Source organism: Hesperophylax consimilis, chromosome 6 (assembly GCF_061612785.1).
Source record: "Hesperophylax consimilis isolate HC1 chromosome 6, BYU_Hcon_1.0, whole genome shotgun sequence".
Lineage (NCBI taxonomy): Eukaryota > Metazoa > Arthropoda > Insecta > Trichoptera > Limnephilidae > Hesperophylax > Hesperophylax consimilis.
This window is the reverse complement of record NC_142841.1, coordinates 36,640,250-36,658,716: the sequence shown is the minus strand read 5'-3', so window position 1 is coordinate 36,658,716 and position 18,467 is coordinate 36,640,250. Positions and strand designations below refer to the sequence as shown.

Genomic DNA, 18,467 nt, shown 5'->3' with positions numbered 1-18,467 from the left:
TAATTATACTAGCAATGGTATGATTATTTAAAATCAATCTTCTTTAAAAAGAAGTGTCAGGTGAAAACAAGTAAAACATTGTACAATTTTTAATTTTATAAAAAAAAAATAGTCTCATAAACGAAACTATATAAATAGGAACAATCCTCCCAACCTTGACATTGACAACTTAATCCCGTGGCCGGGAGATGAAGGCAACATTGAAATTAACGCAACTTGACGCTTGTAATATTAGCCACTGAGGCAAAACTAAAATCGTTTATGCCTTGTCCACACGATGCCAGTATTCTTGTACGGTGCACGGGGCTAGTATTTAAAACCAGGATAGAAAGATATTGCTTAATAACACTAGCTACGTGTAAACAGAACTAGCTTTGCTTTTAATCTAGTAAGTTAGAGGAAGCCAGTAACCTATGGTCTCAAGATAGAATAGTTTAATAGGATGTGATTTTATTATTTGAGCTAGTAACGTCCCCCACCACCGAATTTTATATCCTAGCTTTCTAGTTAGCTTGGTGTAGCCGCTCAAAACTATTACATGATCGGCTAGTGCTCGGTGACGATGCGCTGATGTTTTTTTTGACAGGATACGAATTTAAAAATGCCAAAACCAAGAAACGAGATTAATTTAAAGTTTTTACAGTTGTAAAATAATAAATGACAATCTGCATAATAATGACCACTAAAGACATTTATTTTTCATTATTCTTTATAAGCACCCGCTAAGATCCCAAAGCAGTTTGTTAGCAGGCCATATTCACAATATTAATTATGACACTAAAGCACACATATAATGAGTAGCCGCAATATAGAAAAACATAAGAAAGAACAAAATTTCAAGTGACTACAATACAAAGACCTAGAATACATAGACAGATAGATATAACACAGTCAACATACTCATAGACATACAGACACTCAAAGGTTCACAACATACTTGCGGCCGTTATTCCCATTCCTATTGATTAACCGTTGAGCTGAAATTTTAGCTGAATACTGCCCATTGTTGCCAACTCAACTACTTCAAAATATGCTAGAGTGATGGGAAAAATATGCCAGAAAAATGCTAAATTACTTTAAAAAATGCCAAAAAAAAGTAACATAAATTTAATTTAGAAATAAAATCAGTGAAACAAAAATATCTTTATCTTCATCTTCTTCTTCTTCATTAAAAGCAGCTGATGTGGAAGGCTGAGAGACGGAGTCGAAACTTTCTTTGGTCCCAATGCAGCGTAGTACTTTGTCGGGAACAGTGTAAGAATAACAGCACTTCCCTGCTCTTTTTAGGCCAAATCTGACGTACAAAATGGCATTCAGGGTTCTCACCGCCAAACGATTTCAGAGTTTTGTTTTGACCAGACTCATTTGGCTAAATACACGTTCAATGTCCGCATTTTAATGCGTCAATGTTAAAATAGACATTGCAATCTGACATAAATAACCGAAGGGGTTATTATTAGCTGCATCTTTATATTGCATGACTTCATTCCAAAACTCTACAGTGGAAGTCAAGGATTCCCATTTATTGTGAACTATGTTTCTCCATTGAGACACAAGTTTTTCAATCGATATCATTTTTGTTAGTTAAAAAATTTGTTTTTATTATTTTCATGTTTCCGTAAAAATAAGCCAAATAAATATGCTATATGCTAAAAGCATAATAGTTATGCTAAACATGGAGTAATTATGCCAAATTAAGCATATAATATACTAACTTGGCAACACTGATACTGCCCAAAAGCACAACTACGCTCTTTCCAACGGAAATGTGACGACTGAGCGATCAACCAATTTAAGGAAGCCAAACTAATGGATTAAGCTTGCCTCAGTAAATGACTAGTTATAAAAACTATTGACAGAGTTAAAAATATTCGCGACGCCAAGACACGGTGGCATTAAATTCAAGCTAACACTTTATTTTTTTCATATTACATACGTTTGTTTAAAAATATATAAAATATCGGTTTGTGTTTTACAGTATTTGAAAAAAAAGCACTAACAATAAATACAATAATAAATTCGTCAATATTAATTTAACATTGAAAGTTTTTAATTTGATGTCATTTTATTGTCTATGAAAGTGGGCGGGACCACTTAAGAAAACCAACGGTGAAGTTGTTTGGAAAAAGCGAATCGGACGTTACGGAACAAATCATTTGGCCGATCGGAGCATGAGATTGATCTTTGGAAAGGTTGGAAACAACGGCTGTTAAACACCCAAAGGCATATTTATACAATTACACGCATTGAATCAATGGATACTAATGTATTTAACAATATAGAAAATCTTGATCCATTAACCACTTTTTTAGTTCAGTCCTGCAGGTTGATTCGCTTTTTAACTCCTTTGGCATTTTATTTATTTATTTGTTTAACATCCACGGTATAAATATACCATACACAATAATTGCATGTTACACAATACAAGAATAATCAAACACTTGTAATAATTGAAACAAAAATAACAATTAACTGTGGCATTTGATCATAAAATGACGACAGAAAGTATAAAATTAATACAAGTACACAGAAAATTTGATAAGTTAATATGAGTAGACTTAGGTTTAATTAATAATGATTCAGAAGATATGATAGTACATATAGTCTTTTTGTACTTAGCTTCTGTGCAATTAAACAGATCCGCTAGATAGTTGCGAATTCTCGTGTACCTGTCAACTGGGTGTATTTTAAAAGCGGAAAGATTATCATAAGTATTGGTTTCACTCGATCGTACCATATCTTTCTAGGGTGTCCCCGACTTCTCAAGACATTCACTTCCTAGTCGTATTGTCCCCACGCCTATTTCTTCCTTCATCACATTCGCCTCATTTTACCACAAATAATTATTTGATTCGTATCTTTCTCGGGCATCCCCTACTTTTTCTACTATTTAATTCACGTAGTATTATTAAATTCACATTGTAACCCTTAAAAACCTACCTTCTGTTAACATTAATTCGACTCCGTATCTCATTCCAGTGCAGAGATAATTAGTTAACAAACAAACAAGCATTCATTTTGTATATGAGGTCAATATATATATATGTAAATTTTTGGAATGGACATTCTTGTGTTGTGTGTGTGATCTACTTTATCTTTATATATGGAATCCGACAAGGGGTTTTGACATACAATTTTTAACCATAATATCCATGGAATAAGTAATATATTAATTGACTTATACAATAATTTGATTTATCTTCTTTGTACATAAATACTTTTGCTTACCGAAAGCTAAGTCAAAGAGTTTAGGATTGTTTGAATGTAACTTATATTTGTCTTGCAAGAGTTTCCCCAAAACGTTATTCCGTATCTGATAGATTTCAGTAGCGATTAATATAATATTTTAAATTAAAAGCAATATATCGTCAAGAGTTGTGAAAAATGGAAAATCAACCAGGTCCGGAGCAGGTGCTAAAAAGGAGTAAGCTGTTCATTATTAACTATAAACGGATGTAGACGTGAGGTTACCGGAGTCACTGCAATGATACTGGCTTAAAATTTCCTAGCAGCGTGTACACCGCTCTGGTTTGTGCCAACCCAGGATAGTAAGCCAGGATTGCCTCATGTGCACCGGATAGTGGTATTGGTGGGGGCATCAACTTACTAAATTCACGTTTGGACAGCACTGGCATTACGACTAAATCTTTAGCACCGTGTAAAAAAGGCATTAAATAGTAAATTAGAAATCTGTACCACTGTACACGACAGTGTCTGCACTTACTTTAAATCTGAGACTTTTTCAAGAATAAGTAATATTGCCACAATAATAATACATTAAAAAACTCTTGGCAAGGATAACCTTAAATAGATATTAATATAAAATGGTTTAGTAAGAGGGAAGATGAGAGGACCAAAAGGTTCGACGGCTAAAATAAGGTTTTTCAGTAGCACAGTGGTTGATGTATCCCTCCCTGAGCGAGTAGCGAACCCGAGTTCAATTCTTGGTTGAGATCTAATCTCTTATCTTCTGTGTCTTTTCTCTTTTCTGTTTTTTAAATCTTATTAACATTGTTTCATTCATTATTAAAATCACAATGAACACTAAACCATTTTTTTTTCAGATTTTCGCTTTAGAGGGAACGGTTAAGATTGTTTGCTGCCCTCTGGTGACAGTAGTTGAAGGTATAGTACCCAATAATTAATTTATTAAATAAATCATCATTTTCTCAATAAAATGTACCTATTCTTGCATAAACGGTATTGTTGCTTTTGCAGGTGATCAATGCTCGGTAGTTGAAACAGGGCGGGCCGGCAAATGCCTTCGTATATCAAAGTGCCCCGTTGCCGTAGAGGCTGTCCTGAAGGGAATCACTCCTCAGGTGAACTTTTACAGTCTCTAATCTAATTTATATTTAATAAATTTTATTTAATCTTTGTTTACAGCACTATTTTTAATCGTGAACTAAATTAAAAAATAATGGCTTGTTCATCAGGATGCAAGTTATTTTTTTACCGTTTGTTTTTTTTGCTTTCAGATTTGCGATTCAGATGGCTCTGTTCCGATTGTCTGCTGCGAGGGGGTTGTTGCAGGTATAGTACCCAGAACTAAATCATGATTGATTAATCGTATCAAATCGATTGCGATGGTAGCTTTGGTTTTCTGTACAGTAACACAAACCTTTTATATATTGCAAAAGGAAGAGTGTTTAAGACTTTATCACTAGGAATTCTTGATGATAACTCGTACTGTAGCCCAGCAAACATTAACTATCAAAAATTTCATTGACGCACATTATTTCCGTATTATGGGTAAAATCTTCATTGTCATGTTGTGTTGTGTAACCCTGGTGTGTTTGTTTGTTTGAAGGAATGAACTGTACGATGAAGGACACGGGGAAAGCAGGAGTGTACAGACCGTTCACCAACTGCCAGGCAGCGAAGGAGGCCGCCTCTAATGGCATTTTATCACAGGTACTGTTCTTCCCTTTATGCGTATCTAAAACTAACAATAATACCTTCTATTAATAAAAAAACTACTAAAGAAAATATTTCGATCTAATGCGTAGGTTAGGTTTATAAACTCCAATCCCATTTTTGGATCTACTTGTATTCTGTTCGCTCGGGTCACCAACTAAATTTATTTGTCCTTTTTTCTGCTCTGGATGTTGATAGGTTCTGCTCTGGAGTGTAGATATCCATTAGATTGGGTCGCTTTTCTAATCACATTGTTGCTATGGCTAACATTTTGTTTTCGCATCACCTCTTCGTCTAGAAAAGGCAGGATTTTATCATGGTTTTTCAGCTCAAATTAACCATACCAAATTTAAAGTTGAAAACCACATTAATTTCACTAATTATAATAACAACTGAAATACCGGTACTAAGAGGATTAGCGCTCGCAATACGGTTTCACTTACATAGTAAATAAACACACACAGCTTGAAATCCGGAGCAACTCAATTCAACAACAAGATCCTTCCCACCTTGAATATGAGTACTCAGACCAGAGTAGGTTAGTCCCACAGGCCGAGAAATACAACAGTCCATGATGAAAATATTCATCAAGAGCATAAAAATGAAAGCAAAAATAAACGTATCTTGGCACTCATATTAGCCACTGCGAAAAAACTAAAATGATTTAAATACTGTATCATCCTGTGCAGTAATGCTTGATCCGGTTGTTCATTTTTTTATTATACTTATAAATTTAGTTAATTATTTAAAGATAAAATTATTAAATACTGTTGGTACCTAGCATCGTATTACCTACACCTTTCTTTTTAATCTCCTTTGTGAATATTATTGTTGCCCACCGACCCAAGTCCTACTTTTCCCATGCCAACTTAGCGTAACCAGTTCAGTTGAAAAAATCGTAGTGTCAACACATAATCTGTGTCTGATTACGGAGCCCCCTTTTTGACCGTGTCGAAACTAAGAAAAGCCATCGTGAGCTTGCGCAATTTGGTGAAAATTAAGTGTATTGTGTATGAACCAGCGCAAAGGAGAGAAACCGTAGAAGGGTAGAAAAAAAGGTAAGTCGGCATATCCGAAGTTTCCATTCCTGACAATAACAAGTTCTTCAACTTAAGGCAATTTGATTTTTTCCTAATTTAATCAAAAATAAAACCAGCAATGAACAAACTGTTTGAAAGAAATTCTCTTTTCAGCTGTTTTTCCTTAATCACTTTCATAAAAACAAGAAGTGTCCGGTGGCAGCAACAAAATTTTTTTCATATAAATATAAATATAGTACCTTTAATAAACAAAGATATGATAACTTATACACAATGCAACAATTCTTAGCGTTCAAACGCAATCGATTTAGACATCCAAAGCGATTCGGGGAGTCTATTAAGAAAAGATATCCATCAGCAACATAGATATTAATTTAACAATGAATGCAAGTGGGGACTCATAATATTTTTGAACTCTGAGTTATTTTAACTGTTTTGGCCTCAAACCCAAACTTAAGTTTTGAAAGAAAAAGGGCGGGCAGCTGTTTCTTGGTGCATTCCTCTCGGAGCGAGAACAGGTCCCGAGTTCGATTTTCGTACGTTAGCTAATCGTTTATTTTCTGTGCCTTTTTATCCCTCACATCTAAACAACAAAATCATAAAGAAGATTAATTTTAAAAAGGTAATTTAAAATTATAACAAAACTGTTTTGTTTTCAGACATGCGACGTAGAGGCCAACGTTCAGATTGTCTGCTGCCCTCTGGTAACAATGGTTGAAGGTATAGTACCCAGAACTTAATCATCATTCATTACAAATCCAGTAGGCGATGCGATGGCTCGTTGATTTCCTTGGCTCACTCATCACCACAATACCATCATTGCAAAAGGCAGAAAGTCATTGAGGCGGAATTCGAACAGCTCTGAGTGTTTGCAACTTTGTAACTAGGAATTCTTGATGACACATCTTACCGTAGACCGGATAACATCAATCCACTGAAGCACATTACTTGTGGATTGCGTGTAAAATATTCATCGTCATGTTGTGTTGTATTATTTAACCTTGGTGTATCTGTTTGTTTGAAGGGATGAACTGCACGATGAAGCACACGGGGACTGCGGGAGTGTGCAGACCATTCGCCAACTGCCAGACAGCGAAGGAGGCCGCCAGTAAAGGCATTTTTCCACAGGTACTGTTCCTCCCTTTATGTCCCGTTATGACAATAATAACATATTTGACTTTGCGCCCCTAACATGACCTTTCTTTGCTTACAGAAATGTGATTTGACTAATAACGAGTCGGAGTTGGTGTGCTGCGCGGAGGCTGCCTGTCCGCCGCTGCCGAAGGGACTTGTCACTCAGCTACCGATTGGCTCCAAGGCCGCAGACTGTGAGTATTGCTAAACCAGACCACAAATACATATTATAAAATTATGTTGCATGTCTGAAAATCTGTTTCAGTTTATTTGTAAATACACCTAATACAGAGTGTGAAATTTAATAATTATTATTGTTCAAATTAAATTTATGCAATAGTAGGTTATACGAAAGAAAACGATAAAACCTACTAAAAGCAATTAAAGAGAAGTTCAATGTAAAAATACCAAAATGATGAAAATGTTTTTTGAATTAATTATAAATTTTAATATTCATAATTACAAACACTAAATACTATTAATCTTGATGCTCACCACTCTTCTAGACACAAGCGGCAGCTTCTATAGAAGAGGAACATTAAAAAATCAAAAGCAGTGAAAACTAAGTGTATCAATTATTTTAGTTAACATTGATTATACTCTCTAATACATTGTACTGTAAATTGATTAATTATTTAATATATAAAAATAAAACTATGCAATAGTAGGTTATACGATAAAACTGTTACTTTTTTTTCAAAGTTCCCTTATTAGACATAATAATAGAGTTATTCTAACTTTAAGTAGGGAACATCAATTTATTATTTCGAGACCTCCTACTAAACAACACATCCGCAAAAATAATTTTTATGTTTTTCCTTTAGCGTAAGTGTAAAAATTAACGTTTTCATTTTATTAAATCATATGTTCAAATTTAGTTGACCGAGGTAATGAAACAAGAGGCATTATATTAATATACACATCTGATAATTTTTTTGTTTCCTTTACAGACTGCATAAAGTTGCCGGAAAAAATTTACCCGTGTCAAGAAACAAGGTTCGGTTGGACTCGGGGAAACCTGTGTCCACTGCACACACCAGACTCCAACATAGAATATCACCTGGCTCCCATAAGCACTGCCGCCGAGGCCCCGTTCATTGTAAGTTTCAGACATTAGGTAGCTTTATTTATTATATATTAATTAATTTCTTGAAATGACTAACTGGCCTTCATGCAGTTTCCTGGCAGGGGCAGGCAGAGAGAATAGACCGTTACAATGCTCTCGCATTCACTCCTTGCTTTATTCACATTCATAATTCATCTCACATACTCTTGCGTTATTCTGACTTTTGACCCGACACTCTTTACACTACTTTCTTCGTTCATCCGCTCTACATGCCCAAACCATCTAAGCGTCAAGATGCCGAGTTGATAAAAAATAATATGAAATTCCCTTGATGGAAAAAAATACTCTAGTTCTATTATTTAACGTCCTGTAGGTATAAAAAAAATCGGCGTCTTTTCAAAATGCTGATTAACTAACTTAATTATAGTGGTAAAAAATACTATTTTTAATAAAATATCTGAATTTTGCTGCGTTTTAAATAGTCCTAAGCCTCTCCTAAACATACTTCCCAATTAAACAAACTCATCCACCTGTTCCAAGTATTCATCACTCACAACTATATTACATTGCTATTAACATGTGACTATTAAACAAACTCATCCACCTGTTCCAAGTATTCATCACTCACAACTATATAACATTGCTATTAACACATGAATCATGATCTTAGAGTTGGGGTGGCTGCGCACCAGGCAGCCGCCATATAAAGGAGCAGCCAGTTGTAGCTTGTAGCAGCCAATATCACCAGTTCTACTGGCTGCCACGACAAGTGCGTGAGGACTGAGGACTGAGGCATCCACACACATGTACCCTAGTCACATTTGAGGCTGGCTTCCACAGCCGACGATATTTGGCTTCCATAGAGCCCTAATACACATTGCAGATCATGTTGGCTGCCTAGTGCGTGGCCAGTCAAGTATATACAAACTACATTCATCCTAGACCGTCGTTCTTGAAATAAGCAACATTCAAACAGACGCGTACTTCCGTACTATTTGCTTATTCATTGCAATCAGAGATGTACTTTATTTCAAATAAATCCATTTCAAATGGAAATGCAAAATGCAAAATGGGCATTTTCCATTTTGCATTTTAAATGCTTTTCTAAAAACCATTTTGCATTTTGTATTTTAAATGCTTTTCTCAATGCATTTTCCATTTTAAATGCTTTTTTGTAACATTCTTCCTACTATCTCCACTCATCTTTTTTTCATAAGCCCCAAATATCAGTCGGTCCTCAACCTCGCTATGAGAGATAATTTACATTTGTCAAGTTGCTCCCTGGTAGGAACCCTGGCAATTGAGTGATACCATTACAAAAAATACTGATTCAAATACTGAACATGGGGCCATGACGCTGTAATATTAAATGTTAGATAGCTGTTTCTATGTTTTTACGTTGGCAACATTTGTCCTGCGCAAATTTTTTGTGGTTCATAATCCATAGTCGTGGCATTTTTGATTTACCATCATGTAATATGTTTGTTCTACATTGATGTCCTTTATTAAATGACAAAACTGTTTAAAAAATCTATAATTATTTTAATTGTTTGACCTGAGAAACCATTTTGCATTTTCAATGCATTTTGAAAATAGGTATTTTGCATTTTGCATTTGAAATGCTTTTCTAAAAACCATTTTGCATTTTGCATTTTCAAATGGAAAAGTTTTGACCCATTTCCATTTTGCATTTCAAATGGTTTTGGTTACCCATTTTGCACATCTCTGATTGCAATACATTTATGTATTTTGGGGATGTTAAATTTCCACGTGTCATTATTTTGTACTTTAGTTATCTCCAAACTTGGTTGGTAAAGAAGTGGTTATCAATTTGTAATGCATGTTTCTCTCCAAATCAATATTTGTTTTATCATGTTTAATAAACTAATTTTCATGCTTATTTTATGACATGTTTTGAAAACAGTATTTAAAAAATTCTTAGGAAGATTTTTTTAAATGTAATTATTTATTAATTAAGTATGTTGGAGAAAAACTACATTTTTTAAACAAAAATGAAAGACCATTAATAGAAAGGAACTAAAAACAATTCAAATTAAGGCTATAGATCTGAATTTTCTCTGAAAACATCGGCGGGCGGGTAAAATCCTTGGCTCTGGATTCAGTGGTAACGGGATCAAATAATTAATAATCATGTGTATTTAAAATATTTATATTCAATTTAATTTATTGTTTTTCAATTAATATTATACACCCAAACTAACATGTCAATTACTTCTTTAAATTACCGTGATTTCTTTTTGGGGTATTATGCCATGTTGCGCTACCTCCTTCTTTATCCAAAGTTTCGGACAGCATTACAGTTTCCATCATCAGGGTAGATGTTATTATGAGGCTGAGGGTAGTGAAGTGGGGAACAGGTGGCCACTAAACACGGCTAAAGCCATTTCAAACAAAGTTTCCATTCTGATGGCCTTTCACCGGGGCAATACTGAGATGTTTTACGATATTTTACTTCAAGTGATATAGCCCTACCATCTCCGGCCAGTCCAGGGCACCCGAATAGACAATTTGGTCACGTTGTGTTATTATGTATTCATTTAAAATAGTATATAATATACAAGTACAGTTTAATCATAACTGAAACGCTGCTTGAAATGGCTTTAGTCGTGTTTGGTGACAATTTCCTTATTTTTAACACGGTCATACGTGATTATATCTAGATAGGCAGGTACTTTTCTCTTCCGCATCTCGTTCCCATTCCCACTACCTTCAGCCTCACAACACACAGCAATTTGGGATGCCATAGTGTCACTGGTTCCAGATGGTTGGCAGTAAAAAATGAACAAAGCAAATGAAAAAACGAAAATCAGAAAACATTTTGCGAGCAATTTAAAACAACACTTTCTTAGAGATTAATATGAAGATGTGTTGTGTTCCCAGGGACGACTTGGATCAGGTCGGAGAGAAGAGATCTCCTGGCGGCGGCATCCAGTGACATTACTGAGTGACAGGTGGGTGGTGTGCTCTGCATACGCCATTACAGCAATTGGGTGAGTTTATTGTTTCTTCATTTAAAAGTTCAACTCCTTGTAATAATGACTGCAACGATGAATAAACACACACAAATTGGTTTGATATTTGAACGATCTAACCTTATAGATTTAAGCGCATTTTAGACGAGATTTCACAAACTTGTGGAATATACGTGTTTGGAAACTCGTGGTATAAGTGGCGATCTAGTAAATTTACCTCACATAATTGAATGAATTGAAGTCTCTTTTAACTCGACCGTTTTGCATTTCATCCGTCTGTATGTTTAGTTTTGGGTTCAGAATGGTGGCCGTTTAAATTGTTCAGTAAAGATTACTTTATGTGAAATTGTCGTGTTTACTTCCTTATTTGCATTTTTACAATATTATGGCACCTACCTGCCTGAAGAATATTTGAAAACAGAAATGTCATTGAGACCTTTTTGTATTAGTCCTTAAAAAACGGTACAAAAACCATGTTTTATAAGTAAACACGTATTAAATATCTACCAATAAATCGTATGACTTCAGAAGAAATTATGCTTACTATTAATTTTTCGAAGAAAACTTCTTCTAACTGCTTTTCACTTTGTGATGGCAATATTTATTTTTTATTAAAACACAAATAACATTGTTTACATCACTTTATTTCGATACAAAATCTCAACATGTTTCATGAACCAAGTTCACTTCATCAGGAGCTGTGCTCCTGATGAAGTGAGCTTACTATTAGCTATGACAGAGGTGTTGGTTATGTAATAAATAGTTTTCGGGGCGGCGGTACCCGTACCCGCCTTAATTCACCGCTTATACGACTTCTTTTCCAATTATAAGAGCTTCGTTAGTTCAACTCTGTTCGTTAATAAGCCAGTAATTTTGCATAACGAACGACATTATTAAAGAAGATGTGTATATTGACAGTTAAACGAAGCTTATCTGATGCTATGGAGGCCTAAAATATGTTTATCGGCCGTCGGATCATTTCTTATCAATTGTTGACCATATATGACATATGGCTTTATCGACTGACCGTGCTAGACCTCCAGTAAGTTTAAGAGATACAGATTGTTTTTGGAGTGTTTCCGTTGAATTTGGGATACAAGTATTACAAGTAAATACCGGTATTTCAATGGAAGATGCTCCGGGGAACGAGCATCATAGATCCTTTGGCACCGGCGCATAGCCGTGAGACTATCTCCCTTCAAACAATCTACTTCATCTTTTTGAACGCTTTCTTCGGAGCCTTAAGAACTCTCTCGAACTGTTCGAAGAGTAAAGTTAGCGAGATGAGTCAGTAGTTGAACAGAATCAATTCCGATATCGACAATTATATATATATATAGTTTTTAAGAAGTTGCCTTTAAACAGCATCTTTGTTGTCGCTAGTATGGTACGCAGTTATTTTATTTTTCACTCCATGTTTACAAATTATACACCATAGTGTATAGCTACACTAAATACTGCTTTGTAATACTAGTATGTATGTACCGACTTATATGAATGCAATTTATTTTAAGGATCTTTGAAATTAACGATTTTGTAATGTTTTTAAAAGAATGAAAAATTGAATTGAATTGAATCAGCGGTTTTCCTTTGATATTTATTTATTTATTTATTAACGCCGATTATAGCGGCTTTTACAAAAGAATAACAATTGTTTTACATATGAACACAGAATATACATAGATAAAAAAAATATAAATATAAAATACATAAAAGAGAACAATAGAAATAGTAGTATCAACATAAAAAAGTACAATGAGTAGGTTATTATAAATAAAATACAACATATTATAAATCTCGGATATTATGTAATGAGTGTTAAGAAATTAATACTTTAAAACTGTATTTGATTATAGTCAATCTGAGAAGCGCTGAGAGACAGTTTTAATTAAGTAGTGTTTGTATGAGGTTAAACTAATAATATTTATAGGTTCATCCAAAACATATTTATTTCTAAGTACATGTAGGCGATTCATTATGAAATTGAGTTCAGCATTAGATCCTGTATTGTTGCAATGATAGGGTAATTTGAAACGAACTGATCGACTAGGTACATGGAAACATATTAACGAAAGAAGTTCAAGGGAGTTCAACAGGTTGGTAACGATTTTAAATAAATAAAATAGGTCAAAACAAATTCTTCTTTCTTTTAATGTATCGAGTCCCGATAATTGTAACAGAGAGGGGTAGTTAATGTTTTCGATGAATATTCCCAATTTAAAATTAATATAACGTAAAAATTTATGTTGGACTCGCTCAAGGGAATATAAAACCATAACAAATATATTATGCTAGTGAATCTCAGATGACGTAGTGATTGTATTAGACAATTAGACCTACTTAACCTGCACTTGTTTTGTTTCAGATCAGAGAATGTCAAGTTCGTCGGATTGGGGGGGAACTTTACACCTCAGTACAACCCTGACGCCATATACAATGTGATAAAAACACTCGCCCACCCACTACACAGCTTTAATTTCTCACACTCGTATAACGACATCGCCCTTCTGCAGCTTGACAGACAGTAAGCTTTTCATAATTATACAAAACTTTGGAATAATGTTAGTAAAATTCACAAAACAAATAAGTTCATGGGTGCGACTGGAATTTCAATTAAAGACCATTTGCTATTACAATTACCAATCTGACGGCCACCGTGGTCGAGTGCTAAGGCTCTCGACTAGCAATCCGGAGGTCGGAGGTTCAAATAGTAAATCTTATTTTAACAATTTATTATGTAGTATATTTGCAGTACTTTCTAGAGTGGAATATACTCTCAGTATCGCCCTGGTGTAAGACTACCATTCAGAATTGAAACATTGCTTGAGATGGCTTTAGCCGTGTTCGGTGAACAGATCTGAATGGCCAGGTACTTCCCACCTTCCTCTTCCCCATCTCCTAGGTAAGTTCCTTATTACTTATTAGCAGGAATAGTTCCACCTGTATAGTGCCACCTCAGTGTAGGTCGACCAACAAACACTCGTATGTCCTGTCCTATCTTCCATTCTTGCTACATGTCCTGCTAGCGGAACATGCCCACTGTTGCTTCACATGGTCTGATGCTCTGTAGGGAACTCGCGCGCATACAAGGGTGGACTACAGCAAACTGTGCGCCACACTAAACACTTTAATATAGAAAGATACCTAGCGCAGACCCTTCAAACATCACAGATAGTCTGAATTCTCGACAAATCAGTTCCAATTTTGAAAATGATGACACTTAAATTCAAAACCAAAGTTCTGAATATGATTTGAAATTTTCACGTCTTTAAATTATGGTGATTTCTTTTTGGGGTATTATGCCATGTTGCGCTACCTCCTTCTTTAGTCAACGTTTCGGACAGCATTATAGTGTCCATGATCAGGGCAGATGTGTAATAGAATGTGAAATTACATGTTTATTTGTAATTACTGTAATGCTGTCTGAAGTGAGCTAAAGAAGGAGGTAGCTCAATATGGCATAACACCCCAGAAAAAAAATCAAAGTTCTAGAGTTCATTGATCCAGAGTTACGGACAGAGTCACAACCGACATTAGAATCTATTTGTAATTATTATTACAATGTTACAGTCAATGTCAAGTCAATGTTACATGTGTTGAAAAGTAATGTCACGATATTTATTATTTTTATGAAATTTTATAATTTATTGTTACTTTATTACCATTATTTCCAATGTCAAATAACAGATGACAAGGTCTCACGAGTGTCATGCGTCATGCAGGAATATCAGCATACCGCACCTAAAGGGTTAAGGAATACTATTGCATTGCACTACCACTTTACAGTTTTACAGAAATAAATTAAATCAATTTCAGGGTAACATTCACAAGCAGTATAATCCCAGTCTGTCTCCACACCGGCACAACTCTTCCTGACAGTGGCTTCATCTTCACTGGGTGGGATGACTTACTCACCACACCTCCCCACAAGGTTAGAACACATTTCTCTGCCTTCAGAATGAACAATGACCGATGATGTGATAACGATAAGATTGACAGCTGTGGCTGGTACTAAATGTACATTTGTTTAAATAGATATCTAACCAGGGGTAGGCAGAGAGGATGGACCGCCACACAACTCTGTTTTAACACACACTCCTCGCTTCATGCACATTCATACATAGGTTCTGTTAATCTGAATCTTGAGATGACCCAAGTACTTGCCATGTCTACCTTGGGAGTCCCAGACTTATTCTACCATCCACTCCTTTCTCCGTACATTCGCTCTACATGTCAAACCCATCTTAGGGTCCCTTTATAAAACTTTTCCACAAAGCTTACATTATTGAATTCTTTCCCGATCTCCACATGTTTATGGTATTTCTACCACTCTGAAGAGGAGAAATGAAATGTTGATAAAAGCACACACTTAGAAGTAGCTGCTTCAAATCCTTGCGTGTAATTTCACGATAAATTATTAATTTATTAAAAGTAATGTACATATATATTTGTGGCACGTTCGAGAGTGGAAGATACTCTCAGTATCGCCCTGGTGAAAGATCTTCATCCGGATCGAATGTATCTTGAAATGGCTTTAGTCGTGTTTGGTGACCAGATCAGGTACTTCTCCACCTTCCTCTTCTTCATCACCTTCGCCTCCCCACTTCCTCAATTGGGGATGTCATAGTCCCACTGGTTCTAGACGGTTGGGAGTAGTTGAGAGACTTGTGTAGTATTTACATTAAAAAACACACTTTTTCAAAACCTCACTTCACATTGTAATACTATACGGATTGTTCTCATTGGATAAAACAATTAGTTGGTACGTTTTTCAACATTTCAGACGACAATGCAGAGAGTATCTCAGGAGGAGTGCTCTAGAACATTCCCCGCTGACAGGTATGCTCACCCTGTCGGCGTAAAACATGACCTGGAGATTTGCAGCCGCCCAGTCAACACAACTGGAGTATGTCCGGTATGTAACGCTGGGATGTATTGTACACCGAGCTCATTATAATACTGATGTTTTTTATTATTTCATATTGATAATAAAACATTTTATAAATAACAAAAGAGTAGTCCCGCTGCCTGCCCCATGGCAGCTTGTCTACAGGTCTACCATTTTTTTTTCAATTTAATTAACACATAATTATTTTGCATATAAAAATTAGTTTTAATTTCAAAATAATGTCTATATTATGTAACGTAACATTCAATCTCTAAGGACGGGTTGTTTCACAGAATTTGAACAATTCATCAAATTTCAAAGTTGATTTTCAAGTTCTGTGAAGGTTCTATTCAAGTTCTGTTAGTATTTCAGCTTTGTGAAGCCCTTGGCCAATAATGATATAATAATAGAACTTGAATAGAACCTACACAGAACATGAAAATTCACTTTGAAATTTGATGAATTGTTATTATTCCACGAAACAACCCGTCCTTATTCTTCTTCTGATTGCTCTCTTCTCTCGGAATGTATCTACTATTAAGGAGAAACGACTTCCTTAATTAATTCCTCCCGTGGATTATCATTTGGGTAACTTTTTCATATTATATGATTAAGTAGGTAGGTATATAAGTACCTACTTACAAATCTTAAGTTTTCAGAAGAAATTTTTATTTAATGAGAGAAAAACGAAAACATACATTTTTTGGATGCGAGGACTTTTATTCACAGAACTACTAGGGTTAGGTTAGGTTAGGTTAGCTTAACCTAACCATTTCCATTGACCATGAATGTAAACACTGACCACCTACCGGTTTTAAAGAAGTGATTAATTAATTAAAATGAATTAATAATCTGCCATTTGAAGTGTGTTCACCTTATCACTTTATTTGTTCTCAGGGCTGGTACCACGGCGCCCCACTGACTATTTCCAACAGCCCCAGGGTGGCCTGTACTCACCTGCTGGTGGGGATGAAATCCTTGTATAACACTTCACCCTGCATGGTGACCAATACGCGGATATCTACCTTTGTCCCTTGGATAGAGGGTATTGTGTGGCCTGAAAGCGGTGTTGTTGTTTAGGACCGTGTTTTAAGCAATTTGTAAATTATTTTTTATTATATTTTTTTTTTTCATTCTGAATATAATGGTATCAATAGAATTAGTTAAGGGGGGCAGTTGCCCTAATCCCCCCCCCCCCTCCCCCCGTGTATACATGGTGTCTGGAAACTTGTAGTACAAGCGGCAAACTGGTGCATCTACGTCACATGGAAAACCCAGAAAATACTCTGGTTTTGTTCGATCAGAGCATTTCAATTCTTTTGTTACATTTTTTCTATTAAAACTTTTTGTAGCCGGGCCGACGTTTCGACACATTTTAAAATACTACCAATTAAAAAAAATTATAAATTCCAACTTCTGACTCGATTTACTCGAACATAAAAACTCACAAAATAAAAAAATACTTTTGTAATAGGTTCATCAGTTTCCCCTTTGTACTATGAGTTTCCAGACAACATGTATTACAAAAATCCCACACAGGCAAGGCCAGTGGGTAGGCATACTTGGGATTAGTTAAAGGTACTTAAACATGACTTATTGTGGAATGTAGGTACATACCTATATTATTTCTATAAAAATGAGTTTTTTTATGTTTTAATAATATCAAAATCAGTTGTAGTTTTTAAATTGTATACACGTTTTACAGAAGAAAAACATATTTTTGTAATATTGTTTCGTACAAAAATGGTGCACTTAAATTTTTCTTACTTCTATCTGAGTAATAAAAAGTAAAATTAAAATTTTATCGACCTTATTCTGCTACTTTAAAAAAACCAGTTTACTGAAGTTATATAACAAATCTGAGGTCAATCGGCCAACTGGTTATTGAGAAATCGTAGTTGCCGATTTGTATTTGTACGTGTAAAATGGATGTACCATTGGGTGAGATTAAAATGAAGTAATTGATAGTTAGAAGCTAATCAGCCAACCCAGGGCCAAGAACAACTTGTTCCTCTCTCTTGGAAATTGGATTATAGTCAGTTTGGCATTCTGTCCTTCAGTTGTTACTTGTTGCCTTCTCACTACTTGTCAGTAGTCATACTTCCCTCTATTCTATAACTTTCTAGACAACAATACCGCATTAAGTAAGGTGGGGATGATGGGTAGATACTGCGTGCAAATCAGGAATATGTTTTAGTGTTTTGTGAACACCTCACTAGGAGAACAACATTATATGCTGAGGTGTTCACATGTCTTAGTTATGTGAATTATTAGAATATCATTAAGAATTATGTAATGTCATGAAATTTAAATGCCTGAGTTATGTTTTGTGTTATTTATGTTATGTATTGTAAATGTTTTTGACTTTTGTTTAATGTTATTAAATTTTGAATAAATTATTGCACCTTTTGTTTTGATCAAGACTGAAA

At 35.1% G+C, this 18,467-nt stretch overlaps 1 protein-coding gene across 1 annotated transcript in view; it reads left to right on the top strand.

Moving 5' to 3' along the window:
- LOC149423302 (clotting factor B-like) overlaps positions 1 to 18,467 on the top strand; it is a 34,151-nt gene extending 15,684 nt beyond the window's left edge. The window contains exons 5-17 of the mRNA XM_089632641.1: positions 4,065 to 4,125; positions 4,219 to 4,322; positions 4,479 to 4,533; positions 4,811 to 4,914; positions 6,617 to 6,677; positions 6,982 to 7,085; positions 7,171 to 7,285; positions 8,042 to 8,190; positions 11,059 to 11,168; positions 13,516 to 13,674; positions 14,967 to 15,081; positions 15,934 to 16,065; positions 16,936 to 18,467. Coding sequence (XP_089488767.1) covers positions 4,065 to 4,125; positions 4,219 to 4,322; positions 4,479 to 4,533; positions 4,811 to 4,914; positions 6,617 to 6,677; positions 6,982 to 7,085; positions 7,171 to 7,285; positions 8,042 to 8,190; positions 11,059 to 11,168; positions 13,516 to 13,674; positions 14,967 to 15,081; positions 15,934 to 16,065; positions 16,936 to 17,118 — 1,452 coding nt within the window. The 3' untranslated portion in view covers positions 17,119 to 18,467. The remainder of the gene's footprint in view (positions 1 to 4,064; positions 4,126 to 4,218; positions 4,323 to 4,478; positions 4,534 to 4,810; positions 4,915 to 6,616; positions 6,678 to 6,981; positions 7,086 to 7,170; positions 7,286 to 8,041; positions 8,191 to 11,058; positions 11,169 to 13,515; positions 13,675 to 14,966; positions 15,082 to 15,933; positions 16,066 to 16,935) is intronic.